Below are 25,313 nucleotides of genomic sequence, written 5' to 3'. Positions count from 1 at the left end.
CCTCCTGCCGCCCGGGGTCCGACGCCAGCCGCACGCACGCCGGAGCCCGCCGGAGCCCGCGGCCGCCGGCGCCGCTGAGACTCCCGAGAAGTCACAAAAGCTCTGCGTCCCGGAGTGCCGCGGACGCGACTGTTCGTCTCAACTCCTGGCCACTGAAGACATCCCTGGTAACAATGCCGACTTGATTAAAAGAAGGAAAAAAGGACAAAGTTCTTTAGGAAGAGACATATCGCTACGAGAGTGAAGGGGTGACAAGATACCAGTAGTCCGCACCAGATGTGTAAGAACGAACCAAGGAGGTCCAAGCGTCTGCCATCAAGTACCTGATGAAACAAACTTTCCCTATGCAACTGAATTCAGGTTCATCTGGTTCAGCCTTAAGACAGCAAGTCAAGCCTTCCCACGGGGTTTTGCAAAAGCCGCATACCAGGTTTTGCAAAATGAAGTCTTCGCACAACCGGCTTATAGATTTTCTTTGTTACAGCATTATCGGAGTACATAACGTCCAAACTCTAACTAAAAACATTCCCATCTACTTGATTTGCCTTAAAAAGACTCAGAATCCACACACCTGAGGTTCAAACATAAATTCTAAGCAAATCAGAAACACTGTTACAGCTCTTTCAACCAAAAGTACCTAAAGGCTACCATGGTACAGCTCGAAAGTATAATACATATACTAAAAGCACATGCATGAGTTTCACTGAAATGTCAAGGGAGGAGTGAAGCCATCTGTGTAATCAATAACAGGATAGTTATAGATTTTTGCAGCAGTGAAGTCTTTTAAAAGCAAGAGTCAATTATGAAAATAAAATGAGTTTACAAATGAAATTCTCTACTGCCTGAAAATATACTCAAAATTAGATTTACAACATTAACATTTTAAGAAAACTTTAAATCAGGTTCATATTTACTTCCCTTCATTTTTATTAAGTTTAAAATAATTTTAGTGGCTTATTTAAAAAGTATATCCAACAAAATTTTACCATATATAAATCTGTACCATTTCTCACAACTTAAACATATTTTCTCTCTGATAACAAGTTACTCCTTGTAACAATAAAGTAATAACATTAAATATATCTGAATCTTAATTATGAATTATCAAACAAGGTGCTTGTACCATTTTTGTCCTGCCTCATTTTTCAACAGCATATGGAAATTACTGAAAAGAGATTTACGATTATAAACTCTCACCCCATGTCCACTCCACCCACCCCCCAACTGGCGCACATATACAGCAATTGCTCTGGCTCTTAGCAACAATGGGAGGGGAGGGGAAGAAAAGGGAGGAAGACTTTGCCTAAGGAAAAAATCTAGAAAAATTTAGGTCCTTTCCCAGATTTCCCTTCCTCCTCCCATTTGCCTTCAAGCGAAAGTAATTTTGTTAGCTTTTGCACCTTCTTCACAATGTTGATAGAAAAAAAAAAAGTGAACCTTTCTGAACCACTGCTACTCTCCCTTGAGTCATTCCAGCCATCTCCAAGAAGTCCCTTCTCTATACACTCTCTTTTTCTTCCTTGCAATTGATAAGAAAGGAGGATAAAGAAGAGGGGGCTGCAAAATGTGTGTGAGCATTTGACTTCTACTATCTCTTCCTATTTTCTTACTTCTCTCTTTACCCCCTTTCTTTATCAAGTGCAGCGGTGGCTGCTACCGTTTGCCAAGCATGCCTGTCTTCTCTCTCGGATTGGCTAAAGCACTGACAGCTCCAACAGCGATTGTAGGAACTGAAGCTCCACCCCCCTCATGATGGCCCAGGACCATTCATAAACTAAATAACTCCAGGAAACAGCAAAGAGAGAGAGGGGAGAGAGAGAGAGAGAGAGAGAGAGAGAGAGAGAGAGAGGGAGGTGCTGGGGGGTGGGGTGAGAGAGAGAAAGAGGGAAAGAGAAAGGGAGGGAGAGAAAGGAAGGGAGGGGGAGAGAGAGGAAGAGAGATTAGGAGGGAGAGGGAAAGAGAGACATCGGAGGGAGAGGCGACTCAGAAAGTGGAATCTGCACAAGCAACCTAAAGGGGGAGGAGAAGAAAAACCCTCGAATCGTTATAACTAAACCCCAGATGCAACGCAAGCAAAGACTTCGTCACACTAAAATAGATTTTGTGACGGCCAAAATTATAAATTACGAAGCAGAAATGAGTATCAAACAACTTCCAGCGGTCTGCACCTAGAGAAAGACAAGAAGAACGCACTGCAAACAAACCAACCCAGTCCAAACAACGCCTCCAGTAGGAAAAGAGGAAAACCGCTACAAGAGGACCCCCTGAGAAGAGACCAGACCTACACGCTGAGAGTGCGGGGCATCTGCGAACCTCTGAGTGTGCTGCGGACTGAGTTGCACTTCGCCGCTCTCTGGACATTAATTACACCCTTCACCTTCCATCTGGGGGAGGGTGAGGAGAAAAGCGCTCACCTAATCTGAATAAAGAAGTGCTACCAGGGTGGGAGAGAAGTTTAAGAATGAAACACTGAATGTTTCGCTTTTATTTTTAAATTTACTTTGGCATTTAAAAGACCTCATTTCCAGATTCCTGGGCCATCTCCGCTGCAGACGTCTAAGCCTAACCTCTTGGTAACCAGAATTTTTCTCTCTCACCCTGTCTCCCCACCCCCCTCCCCTTCATCTCGCCCGCAGGCACATCTTTATTTCACATATCAAGAGAAAGCAAAAAAGTCCCAGCAGGTACTTTTCTTTTTCAAAGATCATCCTTTTTTTTTTTCTTTTTTCCTTATTTTCTGGAGAAGAAAAAAGCTTTCAAAAGAAGGGAAGGAAAGAGCTAGACGGCTGAAGCATCAGCCGGGCAGCCCAGGTGGAAACAAGAGTGAAAGTGGGGCTTAGGGGAGCGCAGCGCCTCTTTCGCAAGCCGCAGGGCCACCACCAGCACGTGAGCCTTGGATCCCTCAACGTACTGCGAGACGCCGGTGTACAGCCCGGACCTGTGCCCCAACATGATCGCCGCTCAGGCCAAGCTGGTTTACCAGCTCAATAAATACTACACTGAGCGCTGCCAAGCGCGCAAGGCGGCCATCGCCAAGACCATCCGAGAGGTCTGTAAGGTGGTCTCGGACGTGCTAAAGGAAGTGGAGGTGCAGGAGCCTCGCTTCATCAGCTCCCTGAGCGAGATCGATGCCCGCTACGAGGGGCTGGAGGTCATCTCGCCCACAGAATTCGAGGTGGTGCTCTACCTAAACCAGATGGGCGTCTTCAACTTCGTGGACGACGGCTCTCTGCCCGGCTGCGCAGTGCTCAAACTGAGCGATGGGCGGAAGCGGAGCATGTCTCTCTGGGTCGAGTTCATCACAGCGTCCGGCTACCTCTCGGCGCGCAAGATCCGCTCACGTTTCCAGACGCTGGTGGCTCAGGCGGTGGACAAGTGCAGCTACCGGGATGTGGTCAAGATGATCGCGGATACCAGCGAGGTCAAGTTGCGCATCAGGGAGCGCTACGTGGTGCAAATCACTCCGGCGTTCAAGTGCACCGGTATCTGGCCTCGCAGTGCTGCACAGTGGCCTATGCCCCACATCCCCTGGCCCGGCCCCAATCGGGTGGCGGAGGTCAAGGCCGAAGGGTTCAACTTGCTCTCTAAGGAGTGCTACTCGCTGACCGGCAAGCAGAGCTCTGCGGAGAGCGACGCCTGGGTGCTGCAGTTCGGAGAGGCTGAGAACCGCCTGCTGATGGGCGGCTGCCGAAACAAGTGTCTCTCGGTGCTGAAGACGCTGCGGGACCGCCACCTGGAGCTGCCTGGCCAGCCGCTCAATAACTACCACATGAAGACGCTGCTGCTGTACGAGTGCGAGAAGCACCCGCGGGAAACGGACTGGGACGAGGCGTGCCTCGGAGATCGGCTCAACGGCATCCTGCTGCAGCTCATCTCCTGCCTGCAGTGCCGCCGCTGCCCTCACTACTTTCTGCCCAACCTCGACCTTTTCCAGGGCAAGCCCCACTCGGCCCTGGAGAGCGCTGCCAAGCAGACCTGGAGGTTGGCCAGGGAAATTCTCACCAATCCCAAAAGCCTGGACAAACTATAGGGTGCTGGGGACTGCTTGAAAAGCGACATAAACAGGAATGCTCTCAAACATACAACACACAACTCGGCGACAAACAGCGGAAACTCCAGACACAGACTTTTATGTAAACCACCTAAGAGAAACGGGAACCTGGCAGAAGACTTCCTTAATTAACAAGCAAACAAAAGGAGAGCAAACCAACCAAACACACAAAATCACATTCTTGCACAAAAGTGATCCTTCTCTTCCAAACAATGTGAATTTAAAAGGTCACACAACAGAAGCAATCGGGCTTTGCCACAACAAAATGAAACCCAAGGTACATTTTCAATCAAAATATAGTAGTTTCTCCCTTTTCCTTCTATCCCCCTCTTCATTCTCTGTCTCTGTCTCTCTGTCTCTCTCTCCAATTTGTTTTGGGTTGCCTGAATGTTGTCACCAAGTGAAAAAAAAGTATTTAATTATATGTAAAATTTCTCTTTTAAACAAAGTTTTGCTGATGTTAAATGTATCTCAGTGCCAATGTCAGATGTGCCCCTCCCTCCCCCACACCTCTTCCCTCACCCTAAGCAGTCTTGTTGAAAACAGTAATAAAAATACTACTTTACATTGTAAATGACTGTTTGTGGATTGTTCTTAAATGAAGGAAGGTGAGATCACAATTTATTATTTACAATATAAAGATGTGAACTTGAGGAATGCAAGAATCTTCCATTTTAACTCGTTTGCAAAATTTACAAATGCAGCACATTTTGTAGATTTAACGATTCAAGTTCCCACCAAAATCTTTAGAAAAGAGAAAATATTAATTTTACACAACTATAATATATGTTTGTTCTGTAGATTTTAAGACTAAAAGTAATATCTTATTTCACACTTGAAAGAACAGATTTTGTATGAAAGAACTGATTTTGATCCTAATTTTTACAAGAAAAGTTTTTTCACATTAAAAATTAAGATATTTGCTCTCTCATGCCATAATCTAAAAAAGAAATGCACTCTGAGTCTGAATTATAAAAGAAACATTTATGGATCTTTTCTGAATAGTTAACACAATGAGTTATACTCATCCTTCAATCATTTGTCCTCTTCAAGTTTTAAATAATAAAACTTAACAATTAAATCAGTCACATTAAAAGAGGATAAAATGGATATAGCCATATTCCTTTTCCCCAGCAAATGGTGATACGAACAATCCAGATGTATAAATTACTTCAAGTTTTTAAATGGCTAGTTATAAATGCTGTAACTATGATCATTTTTAATCAAAGTCCCAGAATTATTCAGAAGTAGCTTATATTCAATTTAAATAAAAAAGGTTTTAATACTGTTTTATGACCAAAGAAAAATTAAATATAAGAAAAGTATGTTCCTCCTTTTTCTGCTTTTCTAAGGTAACAATCCAGTGTATTCATTTCAACGTTTCAACTTTAACAAACGTTTCTTTTTAATATAAGGAAATATCTGATTACAAAAATAAAATAATTAGTAAAACTGAAAGCATCCCAAAGGAACTGGTTCCTCTTCTTCATGCTGGAGGTAACTATACTCCATTACATATGTTAATGAGAGGCACAGGTACCGAATCTATGTCAGATGTTACCTTTTAATATTTAAAATTTATTCTTTGAATTAGCCCACTTTTTTAACCTACTGAGAAAATCCAGGAATGAGAGATACAAAGAAAAATGTTCTAAAAAGCAATTTTAAAGATCAGAGGAAGAAGTCTGAGTGGGGGAGGCAGTGTATGGAGGGATGAGCGGCAGGATAGCAGAGGTGGATGAAAAACAAGGGAGCTACTCAGAGCTCTGGTGCCTAGTTCACTTGATAAAACAGGCTTAAGTTTTAAGATTGCTAGGTAAAAATTCCGTAGTAAAAATAGTTCTGAGTTAGAAATATAAACTGTGATCTTATCAGTTCTGAAATCATCTCTACTCTTTCAACCTATACTATATCTTTTTCAGGTCTCTCTTCCTGCAGATGTAGAATAAACTCACTGTAATACTAACTGGTTCAGACAAATATACTAATTTTTTGAATAATACAAATGAACTTATTCTCTAGGGAAAATGTTCTGATTTTTTAAGAACAATTTCAAAGCAAGTAGTAGGTGCTTACATTTACAAAGAAATTACTTAAGGGCACAGTGTTTAGTTTAAAAGATATAAATGACATTTTTAAATGACCGTTTTTTCACTCACAAAAGTATTTAAAGCATTAGACACGTATGTCCCTCCAACTATCCCAGAGAAAAAGTTTTAAGTCTTGACAAGGAGAAATAAAAATTCCCCAATTCAGTATCTTTTTTTCCATCCTTATTTAATTTAATGCAGGTATCACCAACAAAAAAAGAAAAACACTCCAGTGTCCTCATTTACAAAATACCTTAAACATCAACGTCTACACAAAATCAAAAATTCTTCCAGTAATGGGCTGAAAATTTTTTGAGAATATAAATTAGCAAAAGTTTTGATTTCTGTAACATTAGGCAGGTTGCAGCAGTACAGACCATTTCTGTGTCTAGGCTCAAAGATCCTGTACTGCACAAACAGCAGGGAAAAAAATTAACTTAATGATGCTGTACAGAATAAGATCAGACAGAAAAAGAAGTTATAACTTTCCCCAAAAGGAGTCAATAACTTCAAAGATCCTAATCACAAAGATTGGCAGGGGTTTTAATCACGAGGACAATTCATTAGATATGTTTAAAACAAATCACATTTTAGATTTTAAGCCATGTATGTCTAAAAGCATAATAGAATAAATAGTATTCTGAATTAAATTTCAGTCTAACTCACAAATTACCATAAATTAGAGAGTTTGAGTAATTTTGGTTACCTTTCTTTCCTAAAGAAACTAAAATACATTTTCAGACATTTCAGCCATACAACAAAGTAGAAAATTTTTCTAGCTGATATAATTTCAGAATTAAAGTTTTCTCTACATTGGATTAGCTACATTCTTAAACTCAAAACAATCAGTTTCAGCATAGACTTCCTTTCACATAGTCTACCAAGTCCAGTCTTAATAAAAGCAGCAATGCTGAACCCAAGTGCTAAAAACATGCATAAGACAAGATATGATTTGTTTGTAAAGTTTTTCATAAAATTATAACATTTTCATTATGAATGACTTTGAAATACTTCTAGGTCACTAAAATTTAATAATTCACATGATTCCCAAATCAAAGAATTTCCTACCAATAAACTCAGAAAACAATTACGTAGACACACACACACACACACACACACACACACTCACTAGCTAACAGCCTGTAAAAGAAATTACTCCATTTTTTAAAACCTCTTCTCTTTCTACAGGTTGCTTATTTTGCTAATTTTAAAAGAGACAGAACAAATTCTACCATTCACTTTCATGAAATAAACCTAATTTTGGCTTTATGGCTATGCCACAAATGTCTCTTAGTAAAATAAAGCTGCCAAGGTCTGAAAAGTAATCAGAAATACATTTTAAAGGGGAAATTACATTTTCATTTAAGAATAGGAATTTATGCAATACCTTGTAAAATTGACTACAGGTAATGGGAAAAAGAGGTATCTCGCACATACAAGCCATGCTTGCATGCATGTCAGAGTAGTAAGTCAGGAGGACAAAGCAAGGAGAGTGATATATTGGTATTATATCCAGAAAAATATAAAGGCTAAACAAAATAATTCCACTCTCGATCTCACTGAATTTTGTAGCTTAATTCACCCGGACCCTTTGAGGCAAAATGTATTTTATAGATGATATTCCCTGAGGTTCTCCCCCCACCCCTGAATGAGCTAATGATAAATGCAATTAAATGGAAATTGTTTTTGAATCTAAATGAACTTCAGTAATCTAACTAGCTGGTAAGGGAATCATAAGCTAAAGGAGATAGTTGCCTTGCATATAGGCAGAAGCAATTCATCAAGAAATTCAAACTATTTCTATCATAGTTTATTAATGTCAGTCCTACCCAGCAGCAGCCACACACACACACACACACACACACACACACACACACACACTTTCCCATCATTAAAAAAAAAAAAAATTCCATAAAATGAAACCCATTCCTCACCTTGGGGTCAATTTTCTTGAAGTTAGGGTCTTCTTCATCCACCTCAAAATAGAGTTCGGAGGAGGTGACAGAAAGAGTGCCCTTTACTACAACAGAGGGGGCCACAAGCTGAGCTGGTGTGCTCAGGCTAACAGGACCTGCCAAAAGGAAAAGACAAGCCAAACAAGTTGGAATGATATTTTTCAAAATATCAAGTGGATTCAGGCAGAAATTTCATTTAATTTTAAATTCTCACCTCTAGCACCAAATTGCCTGCTTACCCCTTTTACACTTACAAATTCTGTCCACACCAAATCTCCCTCTGAAAATGCAAAGTTAGGGTTCTCATATTAAGAGATCTATAATAGGCGGTTAATGATAACAGTAAACTAGGATTCAATTATTTTATAGGGAGTCGGCCTAGCTTTGGTCTGATCTCCTGGTTAGAAGGTGGCTCTGCCTAAATAAGTCCATCCACATTCCATTTAGAAAACAAGCCTCAGGCTATCAAACAACATAGAAAAACAACCAGGAGCAAGGAAGACTCAATAGGCTTCTAAGGCCAGAGGTTAGCTTAGAGTTTGGCTGAGGCATGATTACAGAAAGATTACTAGCTTATTAATGAAGTGAGAAACATTAAACCATATTCTCTGATAAAGATTTTGTGCCAGGTTGGCACAAAACCTCTTCCATAACAACTTTACCCCATGAAAGATTGGTAAAAATACTTCTTTTCCAAGCCTGCCTTTCCATTGTTCAATATTGTTCAATGCGTCCAAATCTAGTATTAGTGTAGTTCAGGGACTCTGGGAGTAAACAGCTGGAGGGTGGGTTTCCAAGTGAATGAATTTTTATTGGAATAATCAAATCTCCACAGGGCTTATCAAAAAGACAAATCAGCCTGCTACTGAAAACAATAGATTCACTATAGATAGAAGAGCATAAAGTATATTAGAGCCAAACCTAAAATAAGGACTAAAAATAATAATTATACATATATATATTTATGTACAGAGGGATGTAGTAAGTTTTTGAAATCCCATGTAAATTCCTCATTGTAAAAATCCTATAGGTGACAAAAACAGCAAGACAAGATTGGCATTTATAGTTCTGAATTAATATAGTGCCTATAAACACGGTACACCTATTCAGGTAATCAATGGGTGAATAAGTGTTTCAAAATTCAGATGAATTGACATTTCCATCGATTGTTAGAAGGGTGTTGGTCCTTAATCTCACATCAATCTTAATGTGTGCCAGCAGGACAATAGGAGGGATGCTCTGCAGAGATCAGAGCAGGTTTTGCCCTCTATTCCCAATGTACAAATACATTGTGTTTGCAGATGGGCAGCAGATAACTGCAGAACAGCCATGATTTCCCAAAGCTCATCCCTATAAATGGATGAAATAAGCAGCTATGTGTTTTTTGCTGTCTCCTTTGCCCTCCGTACATTAGCATGTAATCCTGAAAAGAAATAACATTTTTTCAATCATTCTCAGACATTCAATTACAGGGTAAGCAGACAGCTGCAGGAGCTAGGGCAGCCTAGGTCCTACAGAAGACCCCTGACAATTTCCACTTCATTTCTAACCCACACCACTTTATTAGTGTGGATTACTTCTTAATCCTATTTCCATTGTCAAGATTATATAATTAAACTCCCCTTTCACCTCTATTACTGTATGAATGTATTACTAGTAGCAAGAATAGAAGCAAAATAAAGGAGGAGGAAATGAGTGGAAATGGATGTGAAGGAAAAGACCAGAGAATAGCAGTGTCCACCTTACTCTCTACTCCTGCCCCAAATCCCTTAACAGTAAGCTCCAATTAATTTTATTTTACTTTACAGAGAGATTTACAGCCATCAGAGAAGATGCCATCACCTGTTTTTGCTTTTCATTATTATTCATTTCATGGTTGCAGATATGTCACTAAATAAAAGATTTTTCATGCCTTTTAAATTATCAAAATAGTAGATTATGTAACTTGCATCTATTGAAGATGTAGAATCTTTCAGACTTTCCTCCTTGAGGGACAGAGCCACAGGCATTAAAGAAAAAAGGTATTTAATGAATGACTAAAATTTCAAGCTAAACAAGAGAATTTTTCCCATAAGGGAAGTAAAACTGAAAATCTGCAGAGCGCAAATCAAAAATTGCTACATCAGATAAAATATGTGAATCCTGTGAAAAGCCATAGCATTCTTGGAATGGATTTTTTGAGAGTTAAATGTATATGCAGCATGTTCCCTAAGACCTGTATATCAAAGCAAATAGCTCATCTACCTCCAAGCTTTATTTACAAAGCAACTGGCATAATTTTACTTACAGCTCTCATTTTGTAGAGATTAGGTAACTCCCATTAGATGGGTAAAGCAAGTTTGTTTTGTTGTTGCTGTTTTTGTACTTTTTTTCTTTTTCAGTAAAGATTATTCATAAAAGAAAAAGATGAGTAGGGTAAACAGAATAGAAAAATGACAGGGAAACTATTGAAGATTGGGCGGAAATGTTTAGAAGAACAAAAACAATCTTCATTTAATGTAATTGTGGGTGTAAAGCTGGTAGTCCTGCTTTTTCAGGCAGAGCTGAAAAAGTAAGTAATTAGATGCGTGTTGGCTCAGAGCTAGCTGAAGTATGTGCACGACCCCTGAATTTACCGGTGAGATTCTCTAAATCTTTGTCGTCCACGGATGACAGAGTATCGTCGTCGCCTTCCAGGAGGATCTCGTTTTCTGAGTTCTGATTTCCTAAAGCCTGACTCTTGATGGACTGTTTTCCTTTAGCAAGAATATCTTCATCTGCAGCTGAAATGAAAAGGAAACAAAGCTGTCCATCAGGTCTGGGAAGAGCACCATGGCCGAGGGGCAGGGAACCGAGGTAAGGATAGGTGGCCCAAGATGGTCAATTGTTTTTACCCAGAGTCATCCAGGGTGGGGAAAGTGATCAGGATGGCCCACACGCTCCTTCTGACAACCATGATTCCCCAAACCTAGTCTAATGTTACCTTGAACAAGAACCCTAATCCCATTAAATCTGACCCTTGCACTGCTCACTAAGCCTTTTATTTACTTATATTTAGGGCAGAAGAGGGTTCAAAAGCAGCACATTGTTTTGAAATTTGTTAGTAGAAAAAAAAAATCAGAACTTAGTTTTGGAAACAATACCTGCTTAACACTGAAAAACAAGGAATACTGATTTATTCCTGTGAATAATATTATAACGACAAACATACTGAAATGGTTGGGGTGTGGCTGTGAAGAAGAATGCATAAATACAGAGCTAAGAGAGATCCACAGCCAGTGAGGATTTAGGCGAGATTCTGCAGCCATATCTGACACTAATAAAGCTACAGCAGCTCTTAGAAGCGGCATGCTCTTCCTCTTACTCCATCCTCCCTCTTTCCTTCATACTAACCTTGCCCACATTTCACCCCACCCACAGCCCTACTCCAGCCCTTATACAAATCTCCAAGAGCAAGGCAGTGTGGAAACTAAGTGGAGGCTCAAACACCACCGCCTCCATGTGTTTAAACTAAAGGGCTAAGACACCCCGGGGGCAAACATAACAGAAAGCCTGGGATGAGAGGCATCTGGGCAAAGAGCCTCACACCGCCTGAACTGGAGCAGCCTGTGGAGAGCAGCAGCGCCAGACTCAAAGGCACTGTGACAAGGCAGCCGAAGGGAAGGAAGGAAGGAAAGGGTACAGCAAATATAGAGAGTAAAGAAGCAGCTCTGCGGAGCACCTACAGCCACCAACGGAACCAGAAAGAGGAGCAGGGGAGCAGCTGAAAGGAGTCAACACTGAGACTCCAAATTCTGAAGTCAAAACCCCGTATCCCTCCAAGGTGACTCCCATTGCTTTGAGCAGCTTTCTCCTTAAGAAATACATAAAAGCAGATATTAACTTCTGGACTGGGAGTTTTAAAAGCACATAGTGTCACATAAGGGAAATTCAGAATCCTCATTACACTACTGACATTCCCAGTCTCCAGCTAGGGAAATTCCAGAGGTAAAGCACCTGATCCACCAGGCAACAGCTATTGATATAGAAATAAGATGGCTAGGCTTTTTGCTCCACTGCAGTATCAGCCTAGGCATAAGGCCCCAAACCCAGAAAGGATAAAGCACTCAGTTTGCAGTAACATGACTAATATTTATCTATATAATTTATTCTAAATAGTTAAACTACATATATCTTACCTAGTTAACTAGACAAATCAAAGCTTCTCTGAGTTTAATAGGTACGGTTATTTGATAATGTTAAAGGTAAAAGTTTATTTTTACCATATTTATTGTAAGTTCACCATGTATATCATTTATATGTAATACTCACGGCACTACTTAAAAGAACATAGAAGCTTTCTATTAAATAAGAAAGTCACAGGAAGAGGCTTTCTATATTTAGCTCTGAATACTCTCTACGGATGAATAAAATCTTATTTTCCTTCAAACCCACATACAGCATAGTATGCTGCACACTTATGAAGGTCTCAATAAATATTTGAAAAGAACTAAAAGTATCTAATTGAAATGGCTCCATTTTCTTAAATGCTATAAAGAAATATACCCAAAAAACACTAAGTTTTAGGAAGACAGGAGTATGAGTTTTTATATCATTGTTTCTATTTCAAGCATTTATATTTCCTTACCTTGAAATCACAAACATTGCTCTTAGCCCAAACAAGATCTTTTTCAATTTACTAGCAATTTTAATAAAAATAAATTGGTCACTGAGAAACACGAGAGAAATCACCATCTTCTATAGTTTGTTATAATGTAAATTATAATAAATTAACAGTTGCCAGTCAGATTTTAGTATAAAATCAGTATGCTACATCCTCATTTCCTGGGTTTATAATTCCTTCATCAAAGCAGAAATAATAATAATAATAATGCTAATATTAAATACACTTATCATGTGCCAAAGTATTCAAAGTACTTTATACATTTAACTCAATTCTCATATACCCTCTGCTAAATTCTCCTTTACACATGAGCAGACAGGCTCAGAGAGGTTATATAACTTGCTCAAGGCAACACAGCTGGTGATAAGGAGAGTCAGGATTCAAATCCAGTCAGTGTGGCACCAGTAACTGGGCTTCTAACCACAATGCCATAGAAAGTGAAAATAACCAATATACAAATATGAATGTATATGTAATTTACTGGTTAGTTTACTAATTCTTACGTTTCTCATAATGCATTTTAAAAAGTTAAGTCAGGATTATAATAAATAAGTACAGAATAAAAACATATTCATTTCCAAACCTAAATTTGATGAGCATAGGCAAACACATCAGAAAAAACTAAATTCAACAGCTCGATCATTACTTTCTCTGATTACTGCCGTACATGTCCTGAAGTACACCAAGCTTATTTGAAAGAAAAAAAGGAAAAAACTCTTTAATCTGAAAACATTTACAAAAAATGACAGTAAGAATAGTCATTGGCAATACACAATGGTTTAAAAATAGCTCATTCATTTCAATGACCACTAAAAATAATTCATCCCTTCCAACTGAAATTTTAAAATTTTAAATATGTTCTCATCATGCTGACAACAAATTAAAACACAATAGCTTTTGAATTAAAATTTTATGAAAAAAAGTTTAAGTACTATAGGTCTACTGTATGCATACAAACACCACTTTTATTTATTTATTTACTTATTTTTACAAGCTCAGATTCTGGAATTGTTCAACCTCAACTGAAAAAGCTCTTGTCATGGAAAATATGCAGCTTACTGATATTTAGAATGGTTTTCCTGTAATTAACTCCCCCTTGAGGATTTTAAGTTAGCAGCAGTAAAATTACCAACAGTACTCTAATACACACCACATGCGCTGGTGTTCAATTCTCAGTGGTCTAATAGCTTTCTGCTAAAGAACTTTTTTTTTCAAAATTAGAACAAAACTGTCCCAAGCATAAAATAAAAGATAATTATCATATTTATATGTGCTGGGAAAAGCGTATTTTTAAATTTTGTTTGTCTTATACGCAATCAACCATTAAAACAAGAATCAATTATTTTAATATTTTCTGTGAATATATCCTACACTTGTATAAAAGTTAATTGGATGAAGTCAAAATATACTTTTGGTTCAATTTTAAAGCTTGATTCAGATCTTTTCTGGTTAATGAAATTATTACCAAACATTACCAAACATGATAACTGTTTAAATTTTTATTTTCTGGTTAATGAAATTATTACCAAACATGATAACTGTTTAAATTTTTCATATCACTATCATACCACTATCAACGAACTAAATTTTTCATATCACTATCACTAATCTCATATATTATTCGGATTTAATATTTCTCCTAACTTAATAACCAAACTGCAATTGCTATATAAAATTGGAGAAATCTGTAAAAAATGTTTTCTTTGAAACGTAACTTGTGATTCACTGAGGGTAAGAGCAATAAGAGGGCTCAGAGAAAAGCTAGTCCTCAAAATGTAAAGTTCAAGTTCTTTAGAGCTAGCTCTGGGCAGGATTTGATTTATCTATGCAACACAGACTAGGTAAGTAAAATTAAAACAGAAAACTGTTCTACCTATGATATATAAATCCCTTTTTAGAAGTCCACTGTGCAAGTGAACTGGAATTATCAATAGCCCGTATTATAGTAAGAAAAATTGATACATTAAGAATTAGCCACTTTGTTAATTAAAAAAAAAAGATAACTACTGGGATAACAAAGTGACCTCAACTGTACATAAAATGAGTGTCCACTTAGTGTGATGTGCAGTACATACCATAACTGTTTATTCTGAACACGACACATAAAGAATACCTTATATACAACTATTGTCCTCAACTAATTCCCCTTTATAGCTTATGCAATTTCCAAGGTCAAGAAAATTTACTCTAGAAAAATTAGTGAAACTACAAAGGATAATTAGGAGAACAAGCCAAGTTCATCTCCTAATGATCATGGATTTCTCAAAAGTTTTAGATAAAGAACCTAGTGTATTTGATCCTAAGAAGGAAGCAGTAGTATCTGGCATTACTGAAGATATGAGAGAATGACATGATTTAGGATCTTTACATGGTCTGTCATTCCTAGAAAATCAAATGAGTTACTTGTATCATTCCATGTGATTGCAAGATACTTTTAAAACTATGTTAAATACTCCTCATATACTTCTAATTGCACGCACATTCTCTACAAAATAAAAATGTCTTAAATTCAATAGGATTCTAGTGCTAAACTGCTTTAGCATTTGAATTAAAATCAGTCTTTTGGGCTTCCCTGGTGGCGCAGTGGTTGAGAGTCTGCCTGCCAATGCAGGGGACACAGGTTCGAGCCCTGGTCTGGGAAGATCCCACATGCCGCGGAGCGACTGGGCCAGTGAGCCACAATTACTGAGCCTGCGCGTCGGGAGCCTGTGCTCCGCAACAAGAGAGGCCACGATAGTGAGAGGCCCACGCAGCGAGAGGCCCGCGCACTGCGATGAAGAGCTCCCACTTGCCGCAACTAGAGAAAGCCCTTGCACAGAAACGAAGACCCAACACAGCCATAAATAAATAAAATTTAAAAAAAAAAAAAAATCAGTCTTTTCACCATTTAAAACATTTTTTACATGGCTTTAATTTGAATATAAAATTCCCATTATATTTAACAATGAATTTTAGAAGACAGCATAGCACAATGATAAGAAAATCTGACTAGTCATCAGTTAACTTGGGATTTAGCTCTATATCTACCAAGAATTATGTTGGACTTTTGTTTCCTCAGTTTCCTTATCTGTAAAGAACAAAGTTAGACTAGACTTTAGCCTTAGGTTCTTTTCAGATCTAAGATGCTCTGATAATAAATAACTGACAAACTGGTCTCTGTGCATTAGGAGAATGTTACAAATCATTACAACTGATTTCTAATAAATTTTAAAACTATAAAATTGGAGAAAATGCCCTCAAGAATCACATACGCACCTCTGCTTCCTGCTGCTAATTTCCATAAAGGACATTTAATCATAAGAGGAAGTATTAATTTGAATTTAAAAATATGACTCAGTTTCTACAAAGTTAAAGAACTCTCCCATTACAAAATGACTTTTATAAATAACCACTTTGGAGGGTCTCTCTTTGAAAAATTACCTGAAGCTCTTTTTCCCAAGCAAGTTAATGTGAACTTGGGAAGGGCAATTAAATTGTCAGAATTAAAAAATTTGTTTTTAACTAGAAGGTAGCCAGAAGTAGAGTCATGGGGCTGGTATTGATCGCCTGAACAGAGAACATCACTCTTCAGGTATTTACTCTGCCACCCTTACACCAGAGGCTTTCCTTCAAATCAAATCAATCTATAAAATAGATGGCTGGTACTACTAAAATACATAACTAATCTCCAACAGTATTTCTATTTAGATGTCCTCCTTTGATAATAATAATATAGTTTGTGATGTTTTAAGGTTCTGCGTTTTCAAAATGTCCTGTCTCCTGTCCTGTTTGTAAATCAATTACAAATAAAAGTGAGAAGTCATAAAATAGTATGAAACTGACATACTATCCTCAGTAATATCTATTTTAATTATTCAAATTCAACATTGAAGCATAGTATTCATCCACGATAAATTCTATGATTTCACATGCTTTTTGATCACATTAACTGTTTTGTTTTGCATTCTTGACTCTTAATATATTTATTTTTATTAGCTTCCTTATTGTAGTTAAGTTAGGATAAAAAAAAAGTTTCACAATTAACACAAAATTAAAATTGAATGTCAACTACAAGATACTCTAATTAATAAAACATTAAAAAATTAAGCTCTTCACCTACCTAATGTATTAGCATAAATTACGCCGACATCAAACAATACCACACTACAATCTGTGTGCTGAGTTCCAAAACTAATAGTTCTTTATTATTTAAAATTAAAAGTAAATAAAATATGATTAGTTAGAGCTTTTACCTTTTTTCAAAAAATGCTATATTAAATATAACATATCCCCTTAATTGGAAGCATCTACTACACATTTAGTTCGTTTTTAAAAATATATTTCAGATTTAAATTTATATTCTTAATCTTTCAGAGTACTTTAAATATTAATCATTATGAAACTAGCATAAAATATTACCAAATACAATGGAATTACATAAAATGCTAAACTTTACTTCTCTCTCTTAATTTAAAAGTGCATAATAAAACATAGATATCATTAATATTACGTTAAACTTTCAATTACTATTTAGAGTAATTACAGTGAAATTTGCTCCTATACAGGATTTTAAGTATTCAATGACAGTAAGCATTGCTAATAAATATCTTTTTTAAAAATCAGACTCTTAGCATTAAAACAGTTGACATGATAATGTTATTTTAAAAGGTAAAGTTCAACAACAAAATTAAAATTTATTCATTATGAAAAATCCTATAATTTCCCAAAGTTAAATGTACTATTTTTGATTGAAATGATTTTAATAAGCTCTGTATTAAATCTATACAACAAATTTTAAATTCAGTTACTGCTATTTCTTTCAGGATAAAGGACTAACAATTTGCCTATGTGCAGTTCTAGAAACCAGGTCCCCCTCTCCAGCTATAACAGGAAAATTTTTCATAAAAATATTTGTATTGTCATTCATAGACTTCAGAACTCACAACTCAATGTTAAATGACAGTTAATAAGACAGAAAGATACTTATTAAATTTTAAGTGCATATGGTAACATCTTTTTGACTGAAAAGAATAAAACTATGAAAAGGCTAAGCTTTTTCAATGTAAGGGTCATTAACCAAAGCCAAAAAAACAAAAACAAAATGAAAGCAAAATAAAAATAGATACATAACTCTGAAATGTATAGCACCACGTAAAAAGTACTTGAACCTTAAAAGCAAAAGTGGCCCAATTAATTCTACATCTTATTTCTCCTTCTCCACCTCCTGTAGTTGAAGATGCAGGGCCCTGCAACTATTACTGCTTTTAGATCACTTTGTTATTGACTATTCTCTGTATGATCATTTATTTTAAAGGACTGATGTCACATTTGGTGTTATATCTGATGACATATTGTGGACATTTTCTTCCAGAAATGGCTCTTTAAGGCTGAGTGCAAGAGGTTAAGCTGCCTGACTGAGGCCAAACCTAAGATCACAGACTTGTAATCTAAATTCTTCATATCCTTCCTGAAACATCTACTTTGTATACTACATACTATCATTTAACCATAAGCTGCTGTATGTTAAACTAATACCCTGAAAAAGGGAAATTAAAACTATTTCTCATCTTACTAAAACTGACCAATATTTATTTTATAAAATCAAAAACAATTTAATATGGAGAAGTACATTTTCCCCCATAATCAATAAATCTTAATTGGCTTTCAAAAATTATAAAACATTATGTGAAACCCTATGATCAAAGAGAGTATATTACCAAATCCAAAGGACTTTTTCAGTTTTTCCAATTTGCTCATCAGGCTTCTACCTAAACTGAATCATAGTGCTATGCATTATATCAAAAAAGGGAAAATGTTTTGTTAAGCTCTGATAACAAAATGATGCAGAACAGGAACATATGAAAATAATGTCTATTCTCTTTTTCCAGGAGGCGTCTATCACAACCATCTACAAATCAAGGCTCAGAAAGTATCTAAGCACTTGGACATTTATTACCAGCTCTCCCGCTTCATCATCTCATGCTAAAATACCATGGTTGAGGGAAAACCATATACACACAACAGAACCTAGAAACATATTTGGTTTGTAAATGCTGTCTTTCTGATATTCATGGATTTAAGACAGGCATCCTGGATTAATTTACTCAAAGCTGAATGTGTCACTTAAAAGGAGAAATATTTTATCTTCCTACTCTGAAACAAAGGGTCTATGTTAAGTAAGTTTTGCATGTGTAACATAATAAATAAATACACTTGACACCATAATTTAATAGGACCCTACACTAACTATAAAAAATTGAACTTCTGTTTCTGGGGTGAATAACTGTGAAATGTGGCACTGGACCATTTTACAGTACCTTGTAGTAATGAAGTTATGCTCTTCATTACCAAGTACTGTACCTGCTGCTATTGGCAAGGAGTGGTTTATACACTGACCATGTTCCACGGCTGTTTTTAGTGTCGCTTCAGGATGTGTCGATCCTAGAGGGTTACGCACAAATCGTCGCCGGCGCCGCAAGTCATCTTCCCAGTAGTCGAGGCGCCAGAACTCACGAGGACGACTACAATGAAACAGAGAAGCCACATATGTTAGCAATTATCAAACAGCGTGGTAGCACTGAATTTCTGCATAAAGCTCTCCTTGTTTGCTCTGCCTTTTTTTTCCTCCCATTCCTCTTAATTCTCCCTCCACCTCACACTCCCCTTTCTGCAATCTTTAACTTAGGTATGTCCTTGAAAATAACAATATCACCTTCCAGTCTAAGGAACTCCTTTTCCTTTTTCTTGGAAGGTGAAATGAGCACTAAATACATCATTTTGAAATGAATTGCTGACAGTGTGATCAGTTTCCCCACACTCTAGTGGCATGTGCTCTGATTTCAGCCTCATTTCAGCCTCAGCAGGGCACCTTTCTCTGTGGCTGCATTTATAAACCAGAATAGGGAAAAGGCTATTATAAATATGGTATAGCATTACCTATATTAATCAAAGTCTGTCCCCCTTCATTTTTCTTCCTAATTTGTGCCTTTTTGCACAAGATCAGTAAATCATACCGTGAATTCTTGGTCCAGAAAGTGTTAACTTTAATGAATATCTCAGTTACATGGTTATGCATGTGATAATAAAATATTACTCTGTTTAGATGTGCAGGAATTTAATTAAAATAATCTCTTAAAATATTCATTACATTTAGCCCCTGAGGCTTAGAACAAGAAAATGCATTTCTTTTCCGTTTACTGTTTTTAAATAAACCATTCCTATAGAGTGAAACAGCAATCTATATTCACGCAAATCAGATTGGATTTCTGTTTTATGTAGTCTGTTTTTATATTTAATTAAAAACTACATGCTATATGATGTGCAATAATTGCTATATCAAAAGCATACTTTTAGAAATGTATTTTTTAAAGGGCTCACACAATTCAAGTTCTACTATATTTTCCCCAATTATGTAGATCTTTTACATGGCAATATATAAATGTCAACTTTCTCTCCTATTAACTAATCGTGATCTAGCATGTTGTAAAATATTTTCCTTAAAAAAATCTCCGCAGAATGTATTTATTCACTAAAGGTACACAATATGAAAACCTCTAAGTTTCAATAATGAAATTTAAAAATTCATAATCAAAACTTCTGCAAAAAATGACTAATGCAAAATAAAATCTCACTTGTATTTCATGAGCTAATAAAATTTTACCTGTCAGCTTTGACAAATTAGTAGCCTTGACCAATTGATAGTCCCAAAATACCTACATAAAAGTTACCCATATTTTGATGTTTTAAAGATGCTACCTTTAAAAATTCAAAATAGATTTGTAAATAAGTACTTCAGTGATTAAAAATTATCTCAGATTAATAAAAGCATAGATAACAAATAGTGCATTATTTAAAGAAGATATTTTTTAAAAAACAATAGGAATCTTATGCTCTTTTCTGAGAATGCTGGGAGACAAGGGAACAGCAAAGATCTCCTTTGTTGATTTTGGTCATGCATAAAGAGGAAGAAATATAAAGTAATCTAAATGGCATACAAAAAAGTATAAGAATTGCAGTTCTCGAAAAGAAAAATTAAAAAGCTCTTTTACTCTTCTTTGTTATTTTGCTGTCCACATTTTAAATGAAAACTAGTATTATGATTTCATTTAAATTAAATAAGAAATACATACAGAAGATACATATAAGCAAAAGAAAACAGTTGTTTGAACTCAATTAATAATATAAAATTCTCCTTAGGTGAGTGGGGAAAAGGCAGTACACAGATGGCTATGTGTATGGCTTTGATAGTCATGAAGCTTGGATAGGCACTTCATCATTCTGCCTACCTACATTTATCTGTTAAAATTATTATCAAATATCAGCCAGGGTGCAGTCGTGAATCACATGCTGCTCCTCGTCTTCAGGGGAATGATACAATGAAGGTCTATTCATCAGTGCGGCAATCGGCACAAGTAATTAGTTCCCTAGACTGAGATCTCTTACAAAGCCTATTTCAGTCAGCACCACAAACATATGACGGTGTAAAGCTAATGAAAGCTGCTAAAATTTGTTAACCTTTTCTGCCATCAATCCTTCTAATATTCTATGCTTCAGTATTATGCAAAGGTGGTAAATTATTAATTTTTCATTCATCCATCCTTCTGAATTCTGAGTCAAATTAAGTGATGTCATTCTTCTTGATAACAACTAAAATTATAAGAGATGTTAAGCTGCCATTATAAAATTATTACTAAATTAGGTAACAATAGATTCTAGTATAATGCTCGAGAGTGAAGTCAAATCTGATGGTTATTAAAGAATGTACATAATAATTTTTGTCATACTGTAGAAAAACCAGAGGAATTATAAAATCAGTCACAAATTTGCCAGAAACTCAAAGACAATATCTATGAGGATAACAATCAAAATTAGGAGGAAACAGAACTATAATATTTATTTTTGTGCTCTTTGACACTAACAAATAATGGCCACAATGGTGACATTTGGCTGAAACAAAAGTACTGATACATTAGAAACTGAGAAATTATTCACAAAGTAGAAAAAATTTTGAGGTAAGTTTTACTTACTTTAATTATATACTTCTGTCTTCAAATTTAAATGTTCTAACCAAAATATTAAAAAGATACCATCCAAATAAAATAATCTATACATCACCATGATAATCTTTACACCCCCCCGAAACTACATCTCAGACTATCTTCTCACCATGATAATCTTTACACCCCCCCTGAAACTACATCTCAGACTATCTTCTCATGACAAGTAGTCTACCTCCTGTTACAACAACTTAAAATAGTCTCAAGACAAAGCAAAATCACTCATTTCAGATCATAGATCTAGAACAGATCACAAAAATCAACTAGAGAAAACAACAATTTCAATACACTTTTAAAAGTCTCTCCAGGTGATGTAGAATACAAACCTTCAAGGAATTTACTCAAAATGCAAGAGTTATTAACCTCATTTGAAAAAAATAGCATTTATCATCCAATTTCTTATGGTTAGAGTAATATATGTTCTTTGAAAAAAAAAGGCATACTCATTTTTTTCAGATGAAGAAAATTACTAGCATGTTTAAAGTCATTTACATAGAAAGAGACTAGGACCTAAAAATTCACTGTTTTCTCCCAACTCTGCTCCTTCCAACGACATACAGTCTCAGTATAAAGCTCTATCACCAAGAAAATGAGTCACAATTTGTGAACAGTATTGGAAAGGAGAATGTGTAGGTTTCAATCATCAACTTACTGTAAGTTTTGATTATTCACATAAAGATTTCACTCTTATTTAGGAAATACTGCCACCCCCTCTCCAAAAGCCCCTTCTAGGGGAAAAAGGATACGAAATTGGAAAATTTTTTAAATCAATCCAACACTCTTCTCTTAAGTTCATGAATTAACTAAATAAGTTATTATATATTTTTGGAGTTATCACCATGGTATGGCTAGAAAAATTTAAAAGACTCCATGTATTCAGAAACAGACTCTTGACTGAACACATGCATGGATAAGATGAGAAATCACTTATTCTGAGACCTTAGAAATATATATCTAGACCACTATATACCTATACCTCTATATATCTGTATCTATCAAAAAAATTACATTAGTATTACATGATGCCACATTCACAAACTTCATCTATATCCATTTCTACTAATAATTAAAACTAAGATCCCCCACACTTTTCAAATTCAGGATGTAAGCCTAGGCTCTGTTAGATCTGGAAATAAAGCCTTCTCTATAAAAGGTCTAGTAGTTCGGTCCCCTTTTAGTATACAAGCTCCAAGTACTAAAACCTTTGACTAACAAGAATATATTTGTCTTTGAAAAGTTGAGGATGTCACTGAAATTAAATGCTCTAACTTTTCTTTCTAATTATTTCTCTCCCTTTCTTTGGCCTAATTTCAAAGTCTAAGATTAAAATGACAATATAGGTCTAATTGTCTGTTTCAAAGTCTAAGCATAAATCATCTAATTATCCACTTTTTAAAAAATCCTCACATTTATGTGTTTGTACACATAAAACTTTAACATGTTGCTATAATCTACATAAAATAATATAAAACGATGCCATTTTTATTTACAGAATATGTCTTTCTGTTCTACAAGAACAAAATCAGATAGATTGTTGAAATAAATCTTAGAAGGAAACACAACTCAAGCATCAACAGATAGGCTATTTGTTCTCCTCCTGGGCCCACTCTGGTCAGTGATTTGATCTAGTAAAACAAATGAATAAGAAAGAGCCAAAAGACAATCAGTTGGAAAAGGAAGAAATATTAAAACAGAGAATCAGTAAGTAAGGGATGATCCACATTTTCCCCTAACAGTTGAATGGTTCAAATATTATATTATTTTCCACATGTAAATTATAAGACTTCTTAAAGTTCAGTTTTCCTCAGAGAAAGTATGGCAATCTAATCAGCCTATTAACAGTGTTGAATGGATGGATATTGAACTAGACTCTTAAAATACTTTCTAATCATGATTGACTCTACCTTGAGTCAGCAGCTAGGGATACAAGGATTATTAAGATATTGTCTCTGACCTCGGGAGAAGACAGATGTGAAAATAAATAGTAAGAATTCAAAAAAATGTGTAACACAGCGGAGCTCTATTATATAGCATTAAACTGCACAACTAGAAGGAGCACTATCCACATCAAAATTTGTGTAAATGGCACTCCTGGAGTTGTGCGATGCTCATTTTGCACTGCTGCATAAGCACCCTATGAGAGTGATACGGTGCTCTGAGAACACCTTATCTTCTCCCCTCTCCTTTCTTTGCTCAGGCTTTTTTCTCTCCTCGAGCTAAATCTAATCTTCAGAATAGGGAACAGAACAAGGCTCTTCAGATGTTATCAGTAGCAGTCACACAGTTCGTATTTCCCTGATGTAGGAAAAGGTGTTCAGACCACAAATAGGTATGGTTGTCAAAAAACAGGCAAAATTTAATATGCAGAATAAATAATTGAGAACAAAAGAGAAATATTGACATTTATTTCACTGAAGTCATTAAATTCATATTACTTTATCAAGGTATATTATGTTTTACTATCACTCTATTAAAGTAGAACAATGTTAATTACTGAAATGAGTAGCTATACAAATATTCTAATTATTACATAATCTAAATGTATTGACACATTATTCAAATTAGTCAGATATATGCATGCTTGTCATCCCTCTGGATTTAGTGTTATTTTAATGTAACTTGGATCTACATCAATAAAAGAACTGCTAGTCACAATTCAAGTATATTAGAAAAATTTCCTATTTTCCAGCTTTCCTATTTTCTTGTGACAATACCTGATAAATCTTGATGACCTTAAGAGAAATCAGTAATAAATTCTTCTGGCCAGAAAAAAGTTCTAAATCCTAGAAAATTTTAGTATTCATATTTTGTTCTTAAATTTGTATACTACCTGTTTTTCTAACTCCTATATCTGGCTACCTTCTGTTTCTATAGTTTTAGATTAAAAATTAATGCTAGACATTAGCTACAACTTAAATAAATGGTAACCTCTAAAAGAAGTACAGTAAATATTTTCAGTGCACTGTCAGCTAGAAGATAAAAGTGCTTAAGTTCTAGAAGGGTTTCACTTTCTGCATAAATCTTGGTGAAATAATGTGCAGGTACTATCGGATATCGTACAATATAAAAGAATGCTTTATCTCACGAACTGAAATCTATCGTGCCTTCATGCAGATAGACAGAAAGAATATTAACTAAAACCTCTGTTTACCAAGTACCAACTATAAATCAAATGCAGGTGATCTATGCACTGTGCTGTCTTAATGAAAAAAAAGAAAAAAAAAGGAAAAAGATCCTTCAGTTGTATGGAATCCAGCAGATGGGACATCTTCCAAAGCAGAATCCTTTCTTTATTGAGGCCTGACATAGAGAGTTTATATTACACTGAGTCAGTAAGAGCATCATATATATTATTTAATTATATAAAATTACATTTTATGTAGTTATGAACTTCTGCAGTGGTACTATTCAGTGTATTTCTCTATTTGCTTCTAGAGATAACTAGCGACCCATCTTCATTCAATTAGTTATTACTTTGGATATTTTAAAAAAATATAATTTTGCAACAAAGTCAATTATTCAAGAAATAATCCCAAGGTT

At 35.9% G+C, this 25,313-nt stretch overlaps 2 protein-coding genes across 4 annotated transcripts in view; one reads left to right on the top strand and one right to left on the bottom strand.

Moving 5' to 3' along the window:
- The window catches only part of LRBA (LPS responsive beige-like anchor protein), a 723,035-nt gene that overhangs the window by 287,730 nt on the left and 409,992 nt on the right, over positions 1 to 25,313 (bottom strand). For all 3 annotated transcript variants that reach the window (XM_024764049.1, XM_024764050.1, XM_024764051.1), the window contains 3 exons: positions 19,114 to 19,238; positions 10,712 to 10,858; positions 8,076 to 8,212 (listed from right to left, as the gene is read on the bottom strand). In XM_024764049.1, coding sequence (XP_024619817.1) covers positions 8,076 to 8,212; positions 10,712 to 10,858; positions 19,114 to 19,238 — 409 coding nt within the window. The remainder of the gene's footprint in view (positions 1 to 8,075; positions 8,213 to 10,711; positions 10,859 to 19,113; positions 19,239 to 25,313) is intronic.
- Positions 2,951 to 4,030, top strand: MAB21L2 (mab-21 like 2). The gene has a single exon (XM_024764052.1). The coding sequence runs from the start codon at positions 2,951 to 2,953 to the stop codon at positions 4,028 to 4,030; it is 1,080 nt and encodes a 359-aa protein (XP_024619820.1).

This window comes from Neophocaena asiaeorientalis, unplaced genomic scaffold (assembly GCF_003031525.2).
Source record: "Neophocaena asiaeorientalis asiaeorientalis breed wild unplaced genomic scaffold, Neophocaena_asiaeorientalis_V1.1 scaffold594, whole genome shotgun sequence".
In the NCBI taxonomy this organism is placed as follows: Eukaryota; Metazoa; Chordata; class Mammalia; order Artiodactyla; family Phocoenidae; genus Neophocaena; species Neophocaena asiaeorientalis.
The sequence above is the reverse complement of the archived record's forward strand: the minus strand, read 5'-3'. Positions and strand labels throughout refer to the sequence as shown.

Excerpts from the sequence above, each read along its gene's own strand:
- MAB21L2 (XM_024764052.1), top strand. The coding sequence starts at position 2,951 with ATGATCGCCGCTCAGGCCAAGCTGGTTTACCAGCTCAATAAATACTAC.